This window comes from Polypterus senegalus, chromosome 14 (assembly GCF_016835505.1).
Source record: "Polypterus senegalus isolate Bchr_013 chromosome 14, ASM1683550v1, whole genome shotgun sequence".
In the NCBI taxonomy this organism is placed as follows: Eukaryota; Metazoa; Chordata; class Cladistia; order Polypteriformes; family Polypteridae; genus Polypterus; species Polypterus senegalus.
The window spans coordinates 142,118,538-142,142,361 of NC_053167.1; the positions used below are offsets into that span (position 1 = coordinate 142,118,538).

Consider the following 23,824-nt stretch of genomic DNA (forward strand, 5'->3'; position numbering starts at 1 on the left):
ATCTCTTTCATCTCGTCTCCCTAGACTTTCTCTTTATACCTTTAATTATGTCAAACGTATTTGTCTCAATTCTGCATGAAAAAATAAGATTAAAGGATTTTTTTTGTAATAGAGAGATGTATCTGCAACAAGTGGTGTGGCTGATTATTAAAATTAATATTTAACTGCTTTATGAAGCTTGATTGTGGATGCCCGGCGCCGTGGCTGTGGGCGGAAATGTTGCTTCAGTAGAACTAAAAAGGGACTGAGAAAGAAGTAGAGAAGGAGACCTTGGATCCAAGGGGTTTGTTTCCTGCCTTGTGCCCTGTGTTGGCTGGGATTGGCTCCAGCAGACCCGCGTGACCCTGTAGATAGGATATAGCGGGATTTATTTACCTCTTTTTTTTTTTTTTTTTTTTACATTTGTTTGAATTTATTCAAAGCAAGTAACATTCTATACAATCAAGTCCATCCATCCATCCACACCAAGCACACACCAGGGACAATTTAGGATCGCCAATCCACCTAACCTGCATGTCTTTGGACTGTGGGAGGAAACCCACGCAGACACGGGGAGAACATGCAAACTCCACGCAGGGAGGACTCGGGAAGCGAACCCAGATGGGTCTCCTTACTGCGAGGCAGCAGCGCCACCCACTGTGCCACCTACAATCAAGTCACACTAAACAAAACTAAAATGAAATCAAATCAATCCCCACCTATGAGAAAGGGAGGAAGGCTGACAGCCCGAGTTAAACTATTGAGAGTAGTCAAGAGGGAAAGGAATCTTTCCCCTTAATTTAAATGCTTATTCTCAAATGTTATTGATTAAGCCCTTCCAGGTTTTAAAAACATTCTGCACAGATCCTCTAAGTGAGAATTTGATTTTGTCCAATTTCTGATAATTTATAACATCAGTTACCCACTGACTTAAAACAGGTGAGTTAGGATTCTTCCAGTTGACTGAGATAAGTCTACATGCCAGTAGTGTATCAATCAATCAATCAATCAACATTTATTTATATAGCACATATTCATACAAAAAAATGTAGCTCAAAGTGCTTTACAAAATGAATAGAAAAATAGAAGACACAATAAAAAATAAACATAAGTCAACATTAATTAACATAGAATAAGAGTAAGGTCCGATGGCCAGGGTAGTAAAGTAGTAAAGGCCATGACAGTTTGTTTGTCCTTCTCCACTTGAAGCCCCTAGGTGAGCCCACCAAACACAGCTGTTAGTGGATTAGGACGGATTGGGACACCAAGGCTGTCTGATAGGCATTTAAAGATTTGGGTCCAGAATGATGTTCATTTAGTGCAGGCCCAAAACATGTGAGGCTAGAGCTCGATTGCAATGTTCGGGGTTTGGATCTTGCCCTGGAAACATTTTGGACAATTTTAAATGGTTTAACCATTTTAATTCAGAAGAATACGCTTTTCTGTAAAATTGTATTTTGCCGTGATTATCGACAAAAGCCGAGTCGGGCAGTCGCTCAGAAGTGCAGGAGCTGATCTGCTGCGTTCCTGTTGTAAACGCGGACAAGAGTGCATAGCATGTTACAGAGAAAATGGCTCTGGTGTCCTAATAAAATTGATATTCCTTATTATTTGACTGGCGTCTATACCCAGGGTGACTTGCACCATTTTAGATTAGATACACTTTTTTTTTAATTATCCGGCAAATGAATTGCTTTGGGGTCATGCAGTGATGTCAGTAGTAGGATTTGAACCCACAACCTCAAGGTTTGAAGTCCCAGGCTTTAACCACTAAACCGCACTGCTTTCTAATAATGTTAGCCCTTAGGTAACAAAACTACAAATATTTTATACAGAAAAGTACTCAGTTATTGATAACTTCTGATACACCCGATTAACTGACTACACTCTAACCGAGTGCCGATTTGTCATGAAATGTCCCAGGTGAAGCCGGCTAACACAGCGAGTATGAACTACAATTATTTATAAGATTCTCCATAAAATGCATTATTGACGTCACTTGAGTTGGAATGTGTTACACAGGCATAAGATAGCAACATTTATTTCCATAAAACATTTTCATACAAAAACATGTATATTCTGGATTGTGGAAACTAGAGTGGGATAAGAGCTGATGTCCCACACAGTGAAAAGGATTCTAGAGACCACCATAGGGAAGGGGCAGTTTGGTTTTATGCCAGGGAGAGCAGCAACTGATGGAGTCTTGGCATTGATACAACTGATCGAGAAGCACTGAGAAAAACAGAAAAAGTCTGCATGTGGTGGTCACCAGTTTGGAGAAGGCTGATGATGGAGAGCCGCGTCAAGGGGTCTGGAGGTACTTGAGAGAGGAAGGAGGACCAGACGAGTGTGTGAAGAATGTGCAGGAGATGTATGTGGGAGTGAGGACTTGGGCTCAGGGTGACAAACAAGATCAAAATTAGAGGAGGTCTCCACCAGGGATCTTCATGAAGTCCTAACCTCTGGTTTTTTGTTATGGATGGTTTGAGTTGTGGAATTAAAGACCAGTCCCCCCCCCCCAAAATGCAGGCTTTGTGCTGGTGACCTTGTGTTGTGGAACACCAGAAAAGTGGAAGTGGAAAGGAAATTTGAAGATTAGAGTACTGAGGATAAATAGGAAGAAGATCGAATATGTGACATTTTAATGATGGTCAGGATTCAGAGGTTAGCCTGCAAAGAGATCAGTGGCTAGGATCCGGGCTAGCCGAAGATGGACAATTGGGTGGAGTGATCAGCATAAAGTGCAGTGTGGATGGAACAGTTAGAAGAAGGTATCAGGGGTATTGTGTGAGTGAATTATTAAGGCGAAGGTTAAAGGTCAGGCTTTTAAGACGGTGGTAAGACCAGCAGTGATGTATGGAGCTGAGACGTGGGCAGTAAGGAAGTGCCTGGGAAGAGGTTAGGTGTGGCGGAAATGACAAGGTGGGTGTGTGGAGTTACAACAACGGACAGAATAAGAAATGAGAGAATCGGAGGTGCAACAAAAAGTGGGAGAGACATCTGAGAAAGTGCAGGAAAGGAGATGGAAGTGTGATAAGGAGAGACCATGAATATGTGGGCCAAAGAGTAGCCCTAGAGTACCTCTGTAACCCTAGAAGGCCTTGGAATGTTTTCAGAGACCATTTAAATAAAGTCAGCCGGACATTTTATGTCTTGTACATCTGATATACGCCATTAACTCCATGTCTTGTCCCCTCATGCAGGTCTTCCATTTAAGTTTGAAGTTCAGCCTGCTGCAGCTGAGCCCGACTGGTCTGAGGTTTTGAAGAAGGCGCAGTGGATCACTGAAAAGTACTCGCTGGCCCAGGGGTAAGAAGAATACTTAAAGACCCTAAGATAACCTGAACGTGCGGCATGAGGCTTAAGTTGAGAAAAGTAAGTTGTGTTCGGGTCCAGCTGAATGGAGCGAGTCTTGAGGACGAGGGAGCTTTAGCGTTAAAGGGACCCAACTGCTTCTCTGTCCTACTCAGGATGTGAGCAGAGAGATGGGCCAGCTGTCCATCATCTCTTTGATGTGCTTCTTGCTGGGCTCCATCTACTTGCTTTACCTTTTAAGAGGACACATCAGACTTGCTTGTAGTTAATGGCACTTGACCCATTCTTTGTAAAATGACCAAAAATGAATACAAATTCAGCAGTGCCGTCCCAGAATTTCCTATACTGTATGTGGACAGACATCTGTACCATTCACATGAACTCCACATTTTTTCGTTTCTCTTTTTCCTAATGAATAGCGAAACGACATGTTAATCCACACACCTTTTACATCATAAAATAATAATCAAACCAGAGCATGCTGGTGCCTGGTCTGTGTCATCAGGTCATTGTGACACCTTCTGACATTGCTGGCCATTGAGATTAAAGTGCTAAGTAAAGAGGGGGCTTCACAGCCACCTAACTGCCCAAATTGAGACTGCAACACCAAGTTTAGAATCAAACAGCTAGGAGGTCAAACAGAAGAAGAAAGAGGGACAAGAACGTGCAGACAACAACAACAACATTTATTTCTAGTGCACATCTTCACACAAACAATGTAGCTCAAAGTGCTTTACACGACGAAGAAAGAAAGAAAAAGACAAAATAAGAATTAAAATAAGAGAACACTAATTAACATAGAATAAAAGTAAGGTGGTCCGATGGCCAGAAAAAAATCTCCAGACGGCTGGAGAAAAAAGTAAAATCTGCAGGGGGTCCGAGGCCACGAGACCACCCAGCCCCCTCTAGGCATTCTAGCTGACATCAATGATCTCACAATCAGTCCTCATGGAAGAACTTGATGATGACGGTCATGTGGACTTCTGGCCTTGTATCCATCAATGTAGGGACATCACGCTGCACGTCCAATAGCAGTGCTGACCTCCGTGTGCTCAAGGTTGTTCTAAACACTTTAATGATAAATGAACGCAATGCCACAATGAAAATAGCTAAAAGCAAAGCGAGTTTATTTGAATTGCCTGATGGTATAATTTACTGTATGTGCTATTTAAGTGCTTAGAATGTAAGGAAAGGTAAGTCCTGATACCAAAGTGAAATAAGGATGTTATGTTAATATGCTGATTGCATGCATTTAGTTATTGAGCAAAACTCACAATAAAAATGTATTTTCTTTGAAAAAAAAATCTATTTGAGTGACCCCATCGTTGGTACTTGGAGCAGAAGACTCTTTGAACGCAGCAGCCGCTCAGTAACTCATCAGGGTCTAACAAGTGGGATCGAATGTCGCAGTTTCCATCTGAACTTTGTGGCGGTGACACGCTAATCGTTGAGAGAGATTCAGATGGCTGTGCTTCTGCAGATGTAAGTTAGTTTGGGTGAAAAATAACCGTCATCCCGAATATGGCCAATAAGTGAAAACTAACGGAACTAATGAAGAGTTCTGTTCTGTGACGCCATGCTGATTTAACATTCTTATTTCTGACTCTCAGCATCCTCTGTCGAGATGCGTCACCCATGAATCTGCTCATAGGGGGCGCTACACCCCAACGATGGATTACGAGAAGTGGGAGTTCGTCTTTAGATCACCCACTACAGGCTGACGTGTACTCAGCAGTTAACATTTTCATGAATGTTTTGCTGCTGCCTTCGATTTTTAACTCTTATAGAGGAGGTTAGGAGCAGCGCATTGTCGCACCCACCGCATGACAAACTAGATTAGGACCCGAGTGCCGCCATGCAACAGGTGACACCTTAGCACTACACTAGTTCAGATGCAGTGGAACAATGAGAGGTTTTTTACAATGGCTGCAGTGCCATCAAGCCCCATGTTTTTTCCTGCAGGGCCTACATGCAGGGCTGGATGCAGATTAACGTCATACCCACGACCGTCTACTGTTTGACTATTTTGTTGTTGTTTTTTTTTCCTGCTTATTTGTTCTGTTTTGGTGGTGTTACTTGTTTTTTTGGTTTCGTATGGTTTTTATGAAATGAGCATCTGAACAAAAGACTGGCTGTGTTTTAAAAGTTTGAGTTTACGGACAGGTGTTTTCCGACGTGCACAGCCTTTTGATGTTAGTTGTAGATGCCACTGGGGCTGGATGGGCATTCCGATAAAGTGGCTGCTAAGAGCTGAAGGCCATAGGAGGGTGTGTGTGTGTGTGTATATTATGTATCAATACTCTATCTATCTATCTATCTCTCTCTCTCTCTCTCTCTCTCTATATATATATATATATATATATATATATATATATATATATATATATATATATATATCTGTAGATATATATATATATATATATATATATATATATATATATAGATATATCTGTAGAAATATATATATAGACTCTGTACAGTATTCGGATTCAGCAGGTTGGAAAATGGATGGATGGATATATAGATAGAGATATATCTGTAGATATATATCTATATATATATCTATATATATAGATATATATATATCTCTATCTATATATCCATCCATCCTTTTTCCAACCCGCTGAATCCGAATACTGTACAGGGTTACGGGGGTCTGCTGGAGCCAATCCCAGCCAACACAGGGCACAAGGCTGGAACCAATCCTAGGCAGGGTGCCAACCCACTGCAGGACACACACAAACACACCCACACACCAATCACACACTAGGGTCAATTTAGAATCGCCAGTCCACCTAACCTGCATGTCTTTGGACTGTGGGAGGAAACCGGAGCGCAGGGAGGACCCAGGAGGCAAACCCGGGTCTCCTAACTGCGAGGCAGCAGCGCTACCACTGTGCCACCGTGCCGGCCTCTATCTATCTATTTATCTATCTATCGATCGATAGATAGATATTCATTACGACAAAGTTTTTTTTATGTTTACCCATATAACGCCAGTCTACGAAGTCCATTCAGCAGATACTTTCATTACAACGACGTGCCCAAAGACCTTGAAATGCCTGAATGAATCGTCCGCACAGCAGTTAGTTCTCTGGTCGCAGCTCAGTTGTGCACAACGATCCCCAAACAGAAACATTGTCGGTTTTTTTTCTTTCTTTGAACTTTCCTCATACTGTTTGTTTTTTTGTTTGTTTTTTTGCTGTTTTTGTTTCCTGCGGTCTTCAGTGATACCTTTTGCTTATCACTCGTCAACATTTCAAAAACATCCATTGGAATTGAACTCATTGTCACCCTCCTATAGAAACGACAGACACGAAAAAACAATAACAGTTCATATTAGAAAAAAAACTTTACATGTTTGCAGCAAAAAAAAAAAAAATGTTGCCAGTGAATTCGGAATTTTGCCATCGACGCTGTCAACTTTCTTGAAAGACAGAGCAAAAAAACAAAAAAAAATCTCGGGTTGCAAACGTATGTGAACTGCTCACATTTGAAGACGTCAAAAAAGCCGTTTTTATGTGTTTCAGTGACGCTCATTCAAGAAACATTCCTATTAACGCGGCGCTCATTCAAGAAAATGTGAGGTTTGTAAAGTCTCTTGGGACCTCCCCTAACTGGACGTCACGCCGTGAGCGTCCTGAAGTGCGATCGCCGTGTCTATGGAAGACTGTTTATCTGTTGCCGGGGCAACAGCTGGCTCAAAGATGTTCTGCGTCTCTCTGCTAAACCAAACAAGAAAGATATTGATGATGCAGTGATGCAGCCTGACTGCTGTGTCTGTGTAGAGCAGAGTGGCGATCACGCTACAATAAATAAGTGTGCCGTTCCTGTTTCAAGCTGAATAAAGTTGGTTTTCCATAAAGTACTGAGACTCAGCCTCGTTTTTTGGGGTGCAGGACAGGGACTTATAGCGCGACTCCAATATTTTATTTGTTTCTGTCACGTCACTGCAGTGCTACGAGCCTGTTTTGCTCTGCCCCGGCAACGGACAAACAATCCTCCACAGACGCTGCAATCGCACTTCAGGAAAGTGTATCATAACAAGGAATTGCTGAGAAAAATTCTCATCAGCATAACTTGTAGGCAGGAGGAGATTAAAATGAACACAAAAGACGCCACTGAAAAGATTACAAATGTCTGTACACAAGTTAAAGAAAACACTATAGTAACAAATACAGAATCACATTCAATGAAATTTTAATTATAACAAAATATTTTTTAGGTCCCTTGGAGTTTGTTGTAATGGAATTTGACCTGAATCTATCTACAGGGTGGGCCATTTATATGGATACACCTTAATAAATTGGGAATGGTTGGTGATATTAACTTCCTGTTTGTGGCACATTAGTATATGTGAGGGGGGAAACTTTTCAAGATGGGTGGTGACCATGGTGGCCATTTGAAGTCGGCCATTTTGGATCCAACTTTTGTTTTTTCAATAGGAAGAGGGTCAGGTGACACATCAAACTTATTGGGAATTTCACAAGAAAAACAATGGTGTGCTTGGTTTTAACGTAACTTTACTCTTTCATGAGTTATTTACAAGTTTCTGACCACTTATAAAATGTGTTCAATGTGCTGCCCATTGTGTTGGATTGTCAATGCAACCCTCTTCTCCCACTCTTCACACACTGATAGCAACACCGCAGGAGAAATGCTAGCACAGGCTTCCAGTATCCGTAGTTTCAGTTGCTGCACATCTCGTATCTTCACAGCATAGACAATTGCCTTCAGATGACCCCAAAGATAAAAGTCTAAGGGGTCAGATCGGGAGACCTTGGGGGCCATTCAACTGGCCCACGACGACCAATCCACTTTCCAGGAAACTGTTCATCTAGGAATGCTCGGACCTGACACCCATAATGTGGTGGTGCACCATCTTGCTGGAAAAACTCAGGGAACGTGCCAGCTTCAGTGCATAAAGAGGGAAACACATCATCATGTAGCAATTTCGCATATCCAGTGGCCTTGAGGTTTCCATTGATGAAGAATGGCCCCACTATCTTTGTACCCCATATACCACACCATACCATCAATTTTTTGTTCCAACAGTCTTGGAGGGATCTATCCAATGTGGGTTAGTGTCAGACCAATAGCGGTGGTTTTGTTTGTTAACTTCACCATTCACATAAAAGTTTGCCTCATCACTGAACAAAATCTTCTGCGTAAACTGAGGGTCCTGTTCCAATTTTTTTTTGCCCATTCTGCAAATTCAGTGCGCCGATCTGAGTCATCACGTTGAGATGCTGCAGTAGCTGGAGTTTGTAAGGGTGCCATTTGTGAGTAGCTAATATCCGCCGAAGGGATGTTCGACTAATGCCACTCTCCAGTGACATGCGGCGAGTGCTACGCTGTGGGCTCTTGCTGAATGAAGCTAGGACAGCCACTGATGTTTCTTCATTAGTGACAGTTTTCATGCGTCCACATTTTGGCAAATCCAACACTGAACCAGTTTCACGAAACTTAGCAAGCAGTTTGCTAACTGTAGCATGGGAGATGGGTGGTCTCGTAGGGTGTCTTGCATTGAAATCTGCTGCAATGACCCGGTTACTGCGTTCACCAGACATCAACACAATTTCTATCCGCTCCTCACGTGTTAACCTCTGCGACATGTCAATGGCTGTAAACAAAGAGAAACTTGTAAATAACTCATGAAAGAATAAAGTTACGTTAAAACCAAGCACACCATTGTTTTTCTTGTGAAATTCCCAATAAGTTTGATGTGTCACATGACCCTCTTCCTATTGAAAAAACAAAAGTTGGATCCAAAATGGCCGACTTCAAAATGGCCACCATGGTCACCACCCATCTTGAAAAGTTTCCCCTCACATATACTAATGTGCCACAAACAGGAAGTTAATATCACCAACCATCCCCATTTTATTAAGGTGTATCCATATAAATGGCCCACCCTGTATATATATATATCTATCTATCTCATGGGTGTCGAACTCTGGTCCTGGAGGGCCGCAGTGCCTGTAGGTTTTCATTCTAACCCTCTTCTTCATTAGTGCCCAGTTTTTGCTGCCAATTAACTTCTTTTTCCTTAATTTTAATTAACTTGACTCGGGCCCCCTAGTTGTCTCTTTTTCCTTAATTAGCAGCCAAACAATAGTGAGGCACAAAACAAGCCGCCACATAACCAGCTCACCTGTGCCCATCATGCAATATCTGAAAATAAAGAAAGGTGACGGTGGTCTCAGTAAGGCTGATCTGCTCAGGTCACCAAAACATCTTGACGGTGTTCTTAGAAAAAACAAAAATCAACAGTTTTGGAAATGTCTGCTGTGGCAGAATGAGAGCAACAACAAGCTGTGGAATTAAATAACGAGTTTAATTAACAGAAAGAATTGAATTTTTGGAGTTTGAAATCCCAGTTTAGCTGGTCATCTGTTGGCTCGTTTCACATCTCACTTCTGTTTGGGTGCCAATTAATGAAGAAATTAATCAGTTCAGAGGACTGAATCCTTAAAAACTGGGCTATTAAAATGAAGGGAAAAGGAGTTAATTAGCAGTGAAAACTGATTAGGATAAGGGTGAGAATGAACACCTGCAGCCACTATGGCCCACAAGGCACGGAGTTCGACACCCCTGAATATCTATCTATCTATCTATCAATTATATTTTGCCTTTCATATCTATCTATCTGTCTGTGTGTCTGTCTGTCTGTCTACACACTTATATATATTGTAGATGCTGGATGGGCATCATGATGGTTCCTGACCCAGATGAAAGGCTCCTAACAGGCAAATAGGCATCCCGGCCAGGGAAGAGAAAGCGATCAGACCTGGAAGAGAGGGCCACATAGGATGGATGGACAGCCCATCAGAACTGAAAGATGTTGCTGGGGACTGTTTACTCCCCCAAGCATGTTAGATGGCAGTGGCCCTGGATGGCAGTGCCCAGTATGGAACCAGTAGGGAATGCTGGGAAGTGTAGTCCGGCAACACAGCCTATGCTGGAACCACTGGGTGCCACAAGGGAGCACTGCAGGGAGATGTGTCACCTAAAATGGGATTCCCATATGACCCAGAAGTACTTCCATTAGGCAGTGGGCCTGGGTCTTTAATAAAAGGGCCTGCATTTCCTTGTCCAATGTGAGTCGGAGCTGGGAGGACGTAGAGCAACACTCAACTGGAGGAGGGCAGTGCGGTGGTAAGAATTGGAAGCTACTTTGTGCCACTGTAGAAGGAATTTGGGTTGAATAAACCATCTTTTATTGGCATCCGGGACTCTTGGTGCGTTCGTGTTGGGGGGTTTGGGCCGTTGGCTTCTTTCACATAATGTAACACCAACAAAAGACCACGGCGTACTTTGAACGCTACATGCAGTACACAGATTAGAAACCTTCATGCAGTTGTCCGTATGGGTGGCTTTTGACCGGTGGGTCTCCACCACTACTGAAATCCATTGAAGGTTTGAGAGGAGCACCGCTGATTTCAGGGGTTTTGCGAACTACTGGGCGTTGTGTAATGCGGGCTTTCTGTGCTTCACCCGTCTTTTCACACCCTTCTCTTTTCCTTTTCAGAAGTGTGCCAATGGATCGGATCTTCCATAAAGCGTCTGACATGACCTGCTTGGAAAAGGTGAGCAGCTGGAGTTGGGTGGAAAGTCTTTGGTCTTTTTGTCACATGAAATTAATGGCATAGCAGTCTGGAGTCATCAGTAAAGCAGCAGGTGGGGAGGAGTACAAGTTACCTTAAAATTGAAATCAAACTTCAGCATATTGAACTGAGTGGCACAGAAACTCCATGACTGATGGCTTCTAAAAAGTCTGCTTTCTGACCATTCACTGTAATGTCACAATGCACACCTGATTGTAGATCTAAATATCACTCACAGGCCACCGAGGGGTGTGCATCTCAATAGGGATTTGGGTCAATTCTGTCTTAACTTACTTAGATGGATTGATCGACAGCTACATAAAACTTTACTTGTCCCCAGGGGGTAATTTGGCTTTTTAACAGAGTCCTTTAAATAAATAAGTAGATAAATACGTAAATAAATAATTATACACACACACAAACAAACACACTTTGGTCTGAGCACACACTGGAATAACTATAAAGCGAGAAAATTCAAAAGACAGAAAAGATCTGACTTGTCAGTCCCAGTGAGGTGTGTCGCTGTTGGTATGAAGGACCCCCTAGTTGTCTTTCTCAGCCCACTTCTGCTGAATGATTTGTTGGCTGAGAGTCACAGAGAGGATGTGCAGTGTTGTTCATAATGGCACTCAGTTTTATTCTCATCCTGTCCTTCACCACGAGCTCCAGGGGGTCTAGAGTGTGTCCCATAACTGACCTGCCTCTTTAATTAGCTTCTTCTTTCGGTGGGCCTCTCCTGAAGTGATGTCACCAGTCCAGCACGCCACACTGGCCATCACAGAGCTGTACAAGATGTTCAGAATGTCACTTCCTCCTAATTTCTCCAAAATAGCATCAAGTTGAGATTTGAAGGTCACTAAAGTCCACTTGTTAACTAAATTATGTGACCTTTTTTTTTTTTTTATCATACATCTGTGGCTGTCCGTGTGAAGAAAAAAAATAACATTAGTGCAAAATCTGGTCTTGAGATCTCGATCCACTGGTAATGTCTTGATAATTTTAAACAATTCAATCCGGTCTCCTCTTAATCTCCTTTAAAGGCTCAGCTCTTTTAATCTTCCCTCATCACTCATCCCCTGTAGCCCTTTAATCAGCCCAGTCGATCTTCTCTGGACCTTCTCTTGTGCTGCTTTGTCTTTATGGAGACCCAAACTTCACACAGGACTCCAGATGAGGCCTCACCAGTGTGTTATAAAGCTTGAGCAGAACCTCCTGTGACTTGTACTCCACACGTCAAGACGCTATATAACCGGACCTTCTGTTAGCCTTCTTAATGTCTGGCAGTTGAGAGTGTCGAGTCTGCTTCGACTCCTATGTCCTTCTCATAAGGTAGACTCTCGATTTTCAGACCTCCCATTGTCTATTCAGTCCTGAACTTAATGTAAGTGTTAATCTCGGCTCTTTTAATCTTCATCACTCATAACTCATCCCCTGTAGCCCTTGAATCAGCCTAGTCGCTCTTCTCTGGACCTTCTCTTGTGCTGCTTTGTCTTTATGGAGACCCAAACTTCACACTGGACTCCAGATCAGGCCTCACCAGTGTGCTATAAAGCCTGAGCAGAACCTCCTGTGACTTTTCCACCTTTGGGATGAATTGTAATGCTAATTCAAAGCCAGATCTTCTCGTTCTGACCTCACAGATGCTCTTTTGGCTGAATGGACACAAATTCCCCTAAAAGGCTCACCAGAGTCTTGTGGAAAGAAAAGTGGAGGCTGTTATAGGGGTGTCAGCTCCACATTAATGCCCCTGGGTTTGAATTTGGGGGTGTCCAGTGAGCTCATATAGGTGTGACCGTTGGGTGTACCATAAACTTTATGCCATGTAGTGAATATTAAAAAGGGCAGCAGCCACTGCATTGAACACCACCCTCTTAATTCTGAGAAGGTTCTTTTCCCCAAAAGCCAGAGCTGTCCAACTCCAGTCCTGGAGGGCCACCGTGGCTGCTGGTTTTCCTAATCAGTTTTCACTGCTAATTAACTCCTTTTCCCTTCGTTTTAATAGCCCTGTTTTTAAGGATTCTGTCCTCTGAATTGATTCTTTTCTTCATGAAATGGCAGCCCAACAGAAATGAGACTTTAAACGAGCCAACAGATGACCAGCTAAACTGGTGCTTCAAACTCCAGCCAATTTCACTCCAACCAGTTTCTTAATGAGAAGCCCATTCCTGCTGTCAATTAAAGCCGTTATTGAATATTGTGACTTGTTGCCGCTCTCATTCTGCCACAGCCGACTACTGATGTTCAGTTTTTCTCTAAGACCACCGTCAAGATATCTTGGAGACCTGAGCAGACCAACATGACCGAGACCTTCACCTCTCTTTATGTTCAGGTTAGCTGGCTTGATTTGTGTCTCATCATTGTTTGGCTGCTCGTTGAGGAAAAAGAAACAACTGAGGGGTCCGAGTCACGTCAATTAAAAGGAAGGCAAAACACGTTAATCAGTGGCAAAAACGGCTAACTAGTTAAGAAGATGGTGAGAATGAAAACCTGCAGCCCACCAGGAGCGGAGTTGGACACCCCTGCCATAAGCCAACTCTGTACCCCTCTTCACAGCACTCATTGAACGCCCACTCGGCTTAATGTGATCGGTTTCTCTCTCTTATCGTGTCCTCCTGTTTGTTCGTCTCCTTATTTGCTTGTCTTTCTCTCTCTCCCCCCCTCAGATGCTGGCGTCCATGAGGAAGTCGCTGGACCCTCTGCTGGATGTGAATCTCACGGGGGCCTACCTGGCGCAGATTGAAATGCTCTTCAAGTCGTGCTTCCCAGCTGAAGGTGAAAGTGGGGCTAAAGCAGGCGAGCCTGGCTGTCCATTGGAGCAGTAGTGGGCGTCTTGACTGCAAAATACTATTTCTTTCTTTCTTTATTTATTTTATTTTTCTTCTTTTCAGCTGTTTCTATGTCTTATGTATATGGTGTCGTTTGTAAATAACGCTTACCAATAAAAATCACACATCGTCTGTCACAGCCCTCTGTAGGCTTCATTGGGTACCAGTTGTGGTGCCCGCTCACTGCACTAATGGAGCCGGTTGATGGGCCGCCCCCATACCCAGAAGGCCTGTTAAAAACTGAATGTAGCAGGCGTACGTCCTATTGGCAGACTAATGGGGGGAACACATCATAGGATAATCGGCCTGATTCAGCCCCTCCGACGAAAGGTGTCCCGACTTCGGGCGGGTCTGACACTGCGATCTTCCCTGGTTATCCCGTCCTGTGAGGTACAGCGGGTTAGGAAATCATTCCGACCCATCACTTTCTACACACGTGTACTGTGTTGTACATTTCATTTTTAAAATGGATAAATTTGCCATTTGTGCTCATCAGTCTACACTCGATAACCCATGACGACAAAGTGAAAATGCGTTCACAAAGGTGTGCCGATTTTTAAGAAGTACAGTGGAACCTCGGTTTACGAGTAACTTGGTTTACGAGTGTTTTGCAAGACGAGCAAAAATTTTTAATAAATTTTGACTTGATAAACGAGCGAGGTCTTGCAATACGAGTAGTATGGATACACTTTGTCTGCTGAGCGTCATGTGATCACAACTGAGCTGATGGTTCTTCTCTCTCTCCTTATCTCGCTCGCTGCCCAGCGTCTCTCTCTCTCTCCTTATCTCGCTTGCTGCTGCGTCTCTCTCTCTCTCCTTATCTCGCTTGCTCGCCCAGCGTCTCTCTCTCTCTCTCTCTCTCCCTCCTTATCTCGCTTCGCTCAGCTCTCTCTCTCTCTCTCTCTCTATCTCGCTGCCAGCGCTCTCTCTCTCTCTCTCTCCTCTCCTCGCCTCAGCGCATCTCTCTCTCTCTCTCCCTCCTTGCTCGCTCAGTGCGTCTCTCTCTCTCTCTCTCCTTATCTCGCTCGCTCGCCCAGCTCTCTCTCTCTCTCTCTCTCTCTCTCCTTATCTCGCTCGCTCTCTCCTTATCTCGCTCGCCCAGCGTGTCTCTCTCTTTCTCCTTATCTCGCTCGCCCAGCTTGTCTCTCTCTCTCTCTGTCTCTGTCTGGCAATCGTCTCCTATTCTCCATCTGAGTCTGTGTGCCTCACTCATATAGTCAACATCTGTTTACTACAGCACTGTGACTGTGTGTGTGTGTGCTGTGAAGTGCGAGTCCCCATCTTGCTCCCCAAAACACGAAGCTGAGTCTCAGTACTTTAACACCAGCTTTATTGAGCTTGAAACAGCAACAGCGCTGTTATTTATTGCAGCGGGATCTTTATAATGTTCCTTGATCTTTTTGGATGCGCTTATATGGCGAACTGCTACAGTGCTGGGAGACTGCGATTGCATTGGGACGCTCTTCCGCGTGTCGTCCCGTTGGGTGGAATCCGACATGAGTTTAGAAACTCACACCAGCCCTGATTCTTTTTAAAGGTAAAGTGCAGGTTAATTTGTATTATGTATTTTACTTTATATTTTGTATTAATCATTTTTATATGAATAGTTTTGGGTTGTGGAACGAATCATCTGAGTTTCCATTATTTCTTATGGGGATATTCGCTTTGATATACGAGTGTTTTGGACTGCGGGGACGTTTTTGGAACGAATTATGCTCACAAACCGAGGTTCCACTGTATACTGAGCCTTCACTCAGTACTTTGTAGAAACCCCTTTGGCAACAACTCCGGCCTGGAGTCTTCTTGCTGAAGTCTCCACAAGCTTTGCACTCCTGAATCTGGCCGGTTTTATCCCATCCTTCCTGGCAGACCCTCTCAAGCTGCCTCAGATTACATTAACTCTTTGAGGGCTGAATATTTTTTTCAAAAAACAGTTTCTGAAAAGCAATGGTTTCACACAGACATCAAGATGAAACGTCTATCGCTGCATGCTGTGGCTGCCAGTTTGACAAGAAGGTGCGGCAGGCTTGCTGCCAAGTTGTCTTCACGTGGCTGAGTCAGCAGCAGCAGCAGCGATCACGGCTGCAGTGCATTGCAATCTACAGGAGGTTCTACCTCTTATCATTGCTAAGTGGCACTCCTCCCTGGCGAAGACTGCCATAGGTGCCATGAACCTGTTCAGTACCACGATCAGCTGGGGACCAGTCAATTGAAGCTGGAACCTCAGATTCGTTTTCGATCGCTTGTATCAAAATCAGAGTCCGACAGTTCATAGTCCAGTTCAGAGATAATCGGCAAAACGTCGACCACGCAGTAATTTGCTCTATGCAATCACTTTGATCTCTCGCCAGCTGTCAGTGCCATTTTTGCTGCTGTTTGTGCCATGCTACTCGCACGAGCACAAGAAATCTCGGGTCAAACCAATGAAGCTCACTTTCCTTCAAGCAACAAGAGTCCAACTAAAACATAACAGTCGGTTGTGTCACAGTTTTACAGTCGTTTACCATCGTCAGCTCCTCCTTTTGACCAAAGTCGACATCAGCCCCGAAAGAGTTAAAACAGTCTGGACGAGAGCAGGCCATTCAGCCTGTCGCGGCTCACCCGTCCCGTCCAATTTATTCCTCCATAGTAACATCAAGTCGTAATGTTTGAGTGAAGTTCATCCAGGTTTCCAACTGTGTCCTCGTATTCTTGATGAACTCATTTTAAAGTCACCGTCTCGATCCACTGGACTAATACCCTTCATCATTTTAAACACTTCACTCGGGTCTCCTCTTAATCTCTCTTAAATGTAAAGGCTCAGCTCTTTTTATCTTTCCACCTAACTCATCCCCTGTAGCCCCCCATAATCAGCCTAGTCGCTCTTCTCTGGACCTTCTCTTGTGCTGTTATGTCCCTTTTTGTAGCCAGGAGACCCAAACTGCACACAGGGCACCAGTTGAGGCCTCACCAGTGCGTTATAAAGGTTGAGCAGAACCTCCTGTGACTCGTACTCCACACGTCAAGGCGCTATATAACCTGACACTCTGTTAGCCATCGTAATGGCGTCTGAACACTGTCTGGCAGCTGATAGTGACAAGTCCACTACGACTCCTAAATTCTTCTCATGAGGTGGACTTTCAATTTTCAGACCTCCTATTGTGCACTCTGACCTATCAAGACCTAAACTTAATGCCAGAGTTAATCTTTCCTCCTAACTCATTCTCTGTAGCCCCGGACTCAGCCTAGTTGCTCTTCTCTGGACCTTCTCTTGTGCTGCTATGTCCTTATGGAGTCATAAACTGCACACAGGACTCCAGATGAGGCCTCACCAGTGTGTTATAAATGTTGAGCAGAACCTCCTGTGACTTGTACTCCACACATCAAGGCGCTATATAACCTGACATTCTGTTAGCCATCGTAATGGCTTCTGAACACTGTTTGGCAGCTGATAGTGACAAGTCCACTATGACTCCTAAATTCTTCTCATAAGGAGGACATTTTATCTTCAGACCTCCTATTGTGTATTGAGAGCTAACAGGACCAAAACAATGCAAGCGTTAGGCTCAGCTCTTTTAATCTTTCCTCATAACTCATCCCCTGTAGCCCCCCATAATCAGCCTCGTCACTCTTCTCTGGACCTTCTCTTGTGCTGTTATGTCCGTTTTGTAGCCAGGAGACCCAAACTGCACCCAGGACTCCAGATGAGGCCTCACCAGTGTGTTATAAAGCTTCAGCTTTCTGATTTGATGGAAGTCGTCTGTAAAGGTCCATCTTTAGGCGTCTTCTATGGGGTCTGTTGTCTGAGCCATGGGTGGGCCAATCAAAGACGCTCGGGGGAGTTGAGTCCTGAGGCCACTCCAGGGTTGTCTTGGCTCTTTGCTTTGGGTCATTGAGGTGTCACCTCGGTCTGAGGCGGTGTGCACTTCTTCAATGGCCTTGGTGTGTTTGACTGCACTCTTCCTTCTGTCATTTCTGCCCAGTCTCTGTGTCCCTGACACTGGCACCCCGGTGCTTCATTAGCAGTTGATGAGCTCTGCCTGGTTTTCTGTTTTCATTCCTGCCCATGGAGTTCACTTTTTGTCGCGTCACAGCAGAAGTTCATGTTCCTGGTGCTCTTTAAGTGCCATTTGGCACAAACACCATTGCTGCAGTTGGCCACTTTACCGTAAACACCTGAATGGTGGAGTCCCACTGAGACGGCCGTCCTCCCATCTCGAGCTCTGACCATCGAGTACTTGGTCCAAGGCCATTCTTGTCTGGTCACTCAGTTTGGCTGTCCTGGTGGCTCCAAACCTGTCCCTTTTCACGATTACTGAGGCCACTTGTGCTACTGGGGACATTGGAAGCTTTGATCCCCTTGTCCTGGTCTGTGCCTCAACACAGTTTAATTGTGGGGGGCTACAAAGAGTTCAAACTCAGACTTCATGGCTTGTGTGTGAATCGTGGGCCTTGTCACGTCAGCAGGACCACGGGTGAGGCGATTGTCCTGGTTGTGCCTCTGAACTGCCATCACACCAACGCTGCCATGTTTGCAGCTTCCATACTGAGACAATACACCATCACCTAATGGTGGTTCACTTTGTCTGTTGTTTATTGCAGTAGGACTTTGATGCGGGAGAAAGGATGAGAAGATCGATGGAAGGAAGAGGAGTTGTTATCGGTGGTAGTCAGTCACGCCACCTCACTTACTGTAATGGCGGGACGTGGCACCACTTTGGATGGACTCCTTGGTGGGATGGGGTCTGTTAGTCAGGGCTGCACCTCTGGCCCCACCAGGACTATATGACTCCCGCCGTCATCGCTCGTGTGGGGATCAATGATCACGCAAACCCCTCCACGGGGAATAATTGTGGGACCCTCCGTACAGCAGGTAGACGTGGGCCTAAGTGATGTCCGGCCAACACAGGTGGCCGCAGATGGACTCTGGTGAACTTCTAGAACAATCTGAAGGAGAAGAAAAGCAAATCAGTGCCACCTGAGCACAACGTGGAGGGCCACAGCAAACAGCCCAAGTACGTCTGTGAGGGAGGGACTTCAGTTTGTCATTTTGAATACATTTGAATAACTTACTGTGTAGGCTGATGGGTAAAAAAAAAAGTCCAATCTCTCTATTTAAAGTTAAGCAGACGACACGATGAAGTGTGCAGAAAACGCCAGGCTCTGGAGACTCTCAGTCCAGTGTCCACTGTGATCAGGGGTGCTTGTGCGTTAAGGGCCGGTGGGCACAGCCCCTTCAGTTGATGTGCACACGAAGTCAGGACCCCAGCCCACCGTCTTTTAACTTATTAAAATGTTTAGAGCAAACCTCAGCTTTGTCATCTAAAGCATTTTTCTTTATCTCTTATATTGAGGACTTGGTGCCAGTCGTTCTTGTCTTGTGGTCTTCATGCCAGTTGTGCCAGTCTGTCTGTGGGTGGGCGGCTGACCAGTTTGGCCCTGCAGTGTTCTTTAGACCCACAGCTGCCTTTGTGGTTACGTCCAGCCGGTCCAAGACGTGTGGGTTCGGTGGCCTGGTGACACTAAACTTGACCCCACTGTGTGTGTGTGCCCTGTGATGGACTGCTGCCCGTCAAGATGTTTGTTCCTGCTTTGCCCTTTATAGTATTTGCTGGGTTAGGCTTCACTCCCAGCCCGCCCCCCCAGCCCTGCTCAGGATTAAGTGGTCTTAGAAACTGGAATGCTGTGTCCAATGTGAACATTTATGTCATTAAGCCTTCCTTCTTGTAGTTTGTGAAGGTGGCTTCATGCCAGGTGTTACCAGTCTTGTGTGTGGGGGAGCGGCTGACCAGTTGGCCCTGCAGTGTTAGTATGGGGGGGGTTAGGGGTTCTGTGCATGTAGCCAATCTGAACTGTTCATTTTAGCGATGGAGCGAAGGTCCCCTCTCCATATTAAAATGAGGACCACCCGTTGTGTGTTTTTCCCAGTTAAGGCCACGCAGCACATGCCAGCAGAAAGGGGTGAAGAGTCCAGGGGTCCGAATTGCATCTCGGGCCGGTCTGAGAACCAAACATGCCCAAGGGTGGGTGCCACCTTCTGACAAGCCTCGTGTGCATTTCACCTAACGCATCCAATGGGTGAATTAGACAAGGGGGCTGGCAGGGGGTCCCTACACTCAGTGTGTTACTTAATTTACAGAAGAGGATTTTTTTTTTTTTTTTACTAAAAATGTCCCCCTTTGGGTCTGTCACTACTCTCAACAAGAAAGGTGGGGGGGGGTGTCCACTTGGTACATTACTCAAGGTGGTCATCAGGGTGTACGCTACCCCACGGCATAAGGAGGGGCTCACAACATCAGTCATGTGACTATGTTAAGGAGGTTAGGGTCATCACTTGGGGGGCACAAGAGGATTGTCTGAATGTTCTCACTTTGGGGATAGCAGGAGGGGCCTGGCATCACTGAGTCGGCCATCTCGTCAGTGTTGGTGATCAGGCCCACGTGGTGCTGTCATCATCATCATCTAATCTGACTGTAATAAAGCTGGCGCAGTGTCTTGGTACCCAGTAATAGAGAGGGCTTGGCACGTGACCCTGTGGAGTGCCCAGGTTGAGGGTCTGTGTGGAGGATCTGATGCTGCCAGTCTGTATGTGTGTGTGGGGTGTGCCAGTGAAGTAGTCAAGTGCCAGTCCAGACCAGGGCTCTCCCACTTGGCCCACACAGCTGCCCTCCAGAGCCTTTTCATCTGTCGGTGACATTTTGAGGTCATCGTTTTCTGCTCCTGTAGTTCCAGGTGTGAGTGAAGCACAAACAGGAGACCACCAGAGGGCGACCTCGTCTCACGTCTAGGGGGCTTCGATCAGCACGACAGGCGCCAACGTCGCGTCCTCCTGTCCCAGAATCACAGAGCCAGCTGTGAAACTTCAGCGCTGTGGAGTGGTGGGGTGGGCCATGCGGCCCACCAGTACAGGTAGCGGTAATCTAATGGGACTTGAACACGTGAATGAAGACCTGCTGAGGTGGATGGAAAGGGGCGGGGGGTCAGCATTTAAAGGTGCACTGCACCCCAGCAGCTCCAAAACACAAGGGGGTCGTCAATAGGGGGGCTCACTTTGGTTCTGGAGGGCAAATTCTTCATTTTGTTGAAACTGCGGCCCACTTGGCTTGGTTTGAACCTCCTCAGATGAACTGAAATCAGGAATCTGAAATGACGGCACTACAGCCGCAGCTTTTTGATCGGTAACTGGGCGTTTTGTCCTCTTGTGACCAGTTCGCCGGTCCTTTATACCCCGAATGCGTCTCTTTTCTTATTTATCATGTAAATAATTGATGGTGCTGTTAGTTTAAAATGAGTGGTGGCTCTGCGCCGGTAATCGGAATAGCGAATCTCGTAAACGCCAGAAGCGACTCTGCCCCGTTGAGCTCTCATGTCCAAGCGTCCCCATCATAGGCTTTAGCAAGAACTCGGGGACAAGAAGTATCAGGACCGAGAGTCTCTGGGGACAATAATGGAGGCAGACACAGCGGATTTAACAAGTAAAAAGGTGAATTTATTGAAGGACAAACAAGGCGCACTAACACGGCAATGATGAATTAAGATGAAAAAATAAAAGTTAGCAGATGGCACGCAACAAAAAGAATACAAAAAAAAACCAAAACAAGGATCAGTCCGCTTTTTAATAAGCTCTTCAGATTCTTAGCCTGCGCTCTCCTTCTGACCAAAACATTAAACCTCAGGGTTAAAGCTGACTTGTCCTGGCGAATGGGAATACCTGCCTAGTCCCCTGCAGCTCCTGGTCTGAACTGAACCCCCGTTTCTGGCGTAAAGACCACCTTTAATTCCTTGTCTAACACCCCTCGCGCTCCCTAGTCATGCGCCTCGTCTATACTTTATACGTGCAGACTGCGCTAAACACGCGCGCACGCGCATCCAATGCCCGCCACGCGCCTGTCTGTGACTTCGCGGCGCCGCTGCCACCGAACACCACGGCCGCTCCAGAAGGACGCGGAGACGAAGCACGACGGGCAGCGGGCACGCGCCCCCACCCGAGGGCGCCACTTCGTCCGCTCCGAAGCCCGACAACCCACAGCCGCTCCATTTGTACACCCGAGGAACAAACCGGTAAGCAATAAAAAGTTTTTTTTTTTTCTTTTATCATAAGGACGTTCCCTTTAGATAATCCAAAATGGATTTGTACATAAGGTGGCGTTTCCTGACATGCGCCCCTGAGCAAAGCCTGCAGTCGCTCCGTTCTGCGAGTGACGTTAACCTGGATCCAGCACTGCAAGCGGGTCCTCCAAAGTGCGAGGAAAACTGGAGGGCTGGTGGCAGGACTGGCACTCCAGGGACTGTTCCAGTGTGGGTGGTGCTGAGGGGTCAGCTGCTGCACTCGGGTCCCAGCCCAGGTGGCTCGTCCTGTGGTGGGTGAGGCAATGCGCTGTAATCCGTGGCATGCACCCAACCTCTCAGGGTCGCAGGGGTTATGTACTGTATTTCCAAAAATATTGCATCAAAACTATTTAAAAAATAATTTTATAAAAAAAAATAACCTCATTAAAAAATAAATAAATAAATAAAATGCTCCCTTTACTAAAATCTTGTTTGACAAAAAAAAGGGCACTGAAGGTCCCAGCCCTGTAAGAGGGCCCTCCAAACTTGAAGGTTGGTGGCAGGACTGGCACTCCAGGAACTGTAAAAAAAAACAAAAAAAAAAAAACTTGGCACCGTGTGGTGCTGAGGGGTCCCAATCCAAATGGTTTGTCATGCGGTGGGTAATGAGCGCCTGCTGCCAACCTCTTAGTTTAAAATGGGGCGACGGTTTATGACTTAATAGTCACATACGGAGACAGCAAGAGGTTGCATGGAGAAGCATGAGGATCAAAGCTTTTGGGCAGAGCCATCCATCACCTGCAGAGGTTGTAATGTCACATGGTCTGGGACCCCCTAACCCCCCCGCCGTGTATTTAAGACATAATGGAGGGAGCAGAGAGTGACGAGAGGGGGAGAACGACATCAATGATGAGTCACGTCGGAAAGAGAGAGACAACTCGTGTGCCACCCTGAATGCCCACCTTTGACGTGGCACATTCCCAGTCAGCCTTCTAAGACTGCAGACGTCCAGCCTTTGCCATCTGCCTGTTTCTTGTTGTACTTTTTTCTTCTACTGGTATTGTTACTTAAATATTAAATACCACACATTGCTTTTAAATGTCTACCCTTTATCTTTAGACCCAGAGTGCCCAGAGTACTGAAGAGAATATTAGGACACCTGGTGCAGGGGAGGTCGTCATTTGCTTCGATCTGCAGGGGGCACCTCAAGAAGAAGATGTAGGATGCTGGGCGTCTAAAGGTGGCATGTGACCAAACCGGTGTGGGAGCCTTCATGTGTCTCGGGGTCTCCCGTACGTTTTATCAGCGCCGGAGCCCATGAAGGACTAGAGAGGAGTGCAGGAATCATTCATACGGTACTTCTGTGGATGGACATCCTGTGGAGGGTCCTACAGCGTGAACGTCAGAACAGTCGGCCGAGGACAAAGCTGGCCAGTCCTGCCCACTTAACTCCTCCAAGTCCCCAACGTCCTCCTGTCTACCACACGACTTGGTCACTTCTTCTACTGCTCTCTTCCTAAGGATTGTGCCAAGTTTACCCTTAACAGGTTTCCAGCTGTGCTCTTGAAGAACTCGTTTTAAAGTCACGCTACCAGGGTGGGCCCCTCTGCCAGTCCCCTTGTGTAAACCACCAGGATGACCCAAGTGACACTCCTTGACCTTCCCCTTAATGGCCAGGCGCAGAAAAACCAATGAGTTGGGCAGAAAAGCACACGCTTCTCCGTGGAGGGGGTCAGCCATGGACTGTGGAAGTGGGGGTCCGCACCTGTGCCTCGGTTGCTTTTTAGCCGTTTGTACTCTTGGTTATTTTTACATAAGCTATGGAGTGAGGTTGGCACCGTCAGAGAGGGGCACGTCTTGTGGGTTGGTTGCTGTGTGCCCTCCGAGCAGCCAATCCACTATGGAGGTCGCCAGCTTTAAATTCCTCGCAGTGACCACTGCTGATGACCTGATGTGGGCACAACAACACATCATCTCCTGTCAAGAAGGCCCACTGGCACCTCAACTTCATCAGACGCCTAATGGCTGCTCGCGCTTCTCCTTCTTTTCTCACAAATTCTGAATAAGCAG

General features: G+C 45.8%; 1 protein-coding gene across 3 annotated transcripts in view; it reads left to right on the forward strand.

The window, feature by feature from the left end:
* Window positions 1–18,972, forward strand: part of mysm1 (Myb-like, SWIRM and MPN domains 1) — a 116,440-nt gene extending 97,468 nt beyond the window's left edge. The window contains exons 18-21 of one of the 3 annotated variants that reach the window (XM_039734728.1): window positions 3,183–3,288; window positions 10,826–10,883; window positions 13,565–13,673; window positions 18,308–18,972. In XM_039734728.1, coding sequence (XP_039590662.1) covers window positions 3,183–3,288; window positions 10,826–10,883; window positions 13,565–13,673; window positions 18,308–18,318 — 284 coding nt within the window. In that variant the 3' untranslated portion in view covers window positions 18,319–18,972. Of the gene's footprint in view, window positions 1–3,182; window positions 3,289–10,825; window positions 10,884–13,564; window positions 13,859–18,307 lie in introns of those variants that run through there. The other 2 variants (XM_039734729.1, XM_039734727.1) reach the window with 2 other exon arrangements.
* The last annotated feature ends 4,852 nt before the right edge of the window (window positions 18,973–23,824 follow it).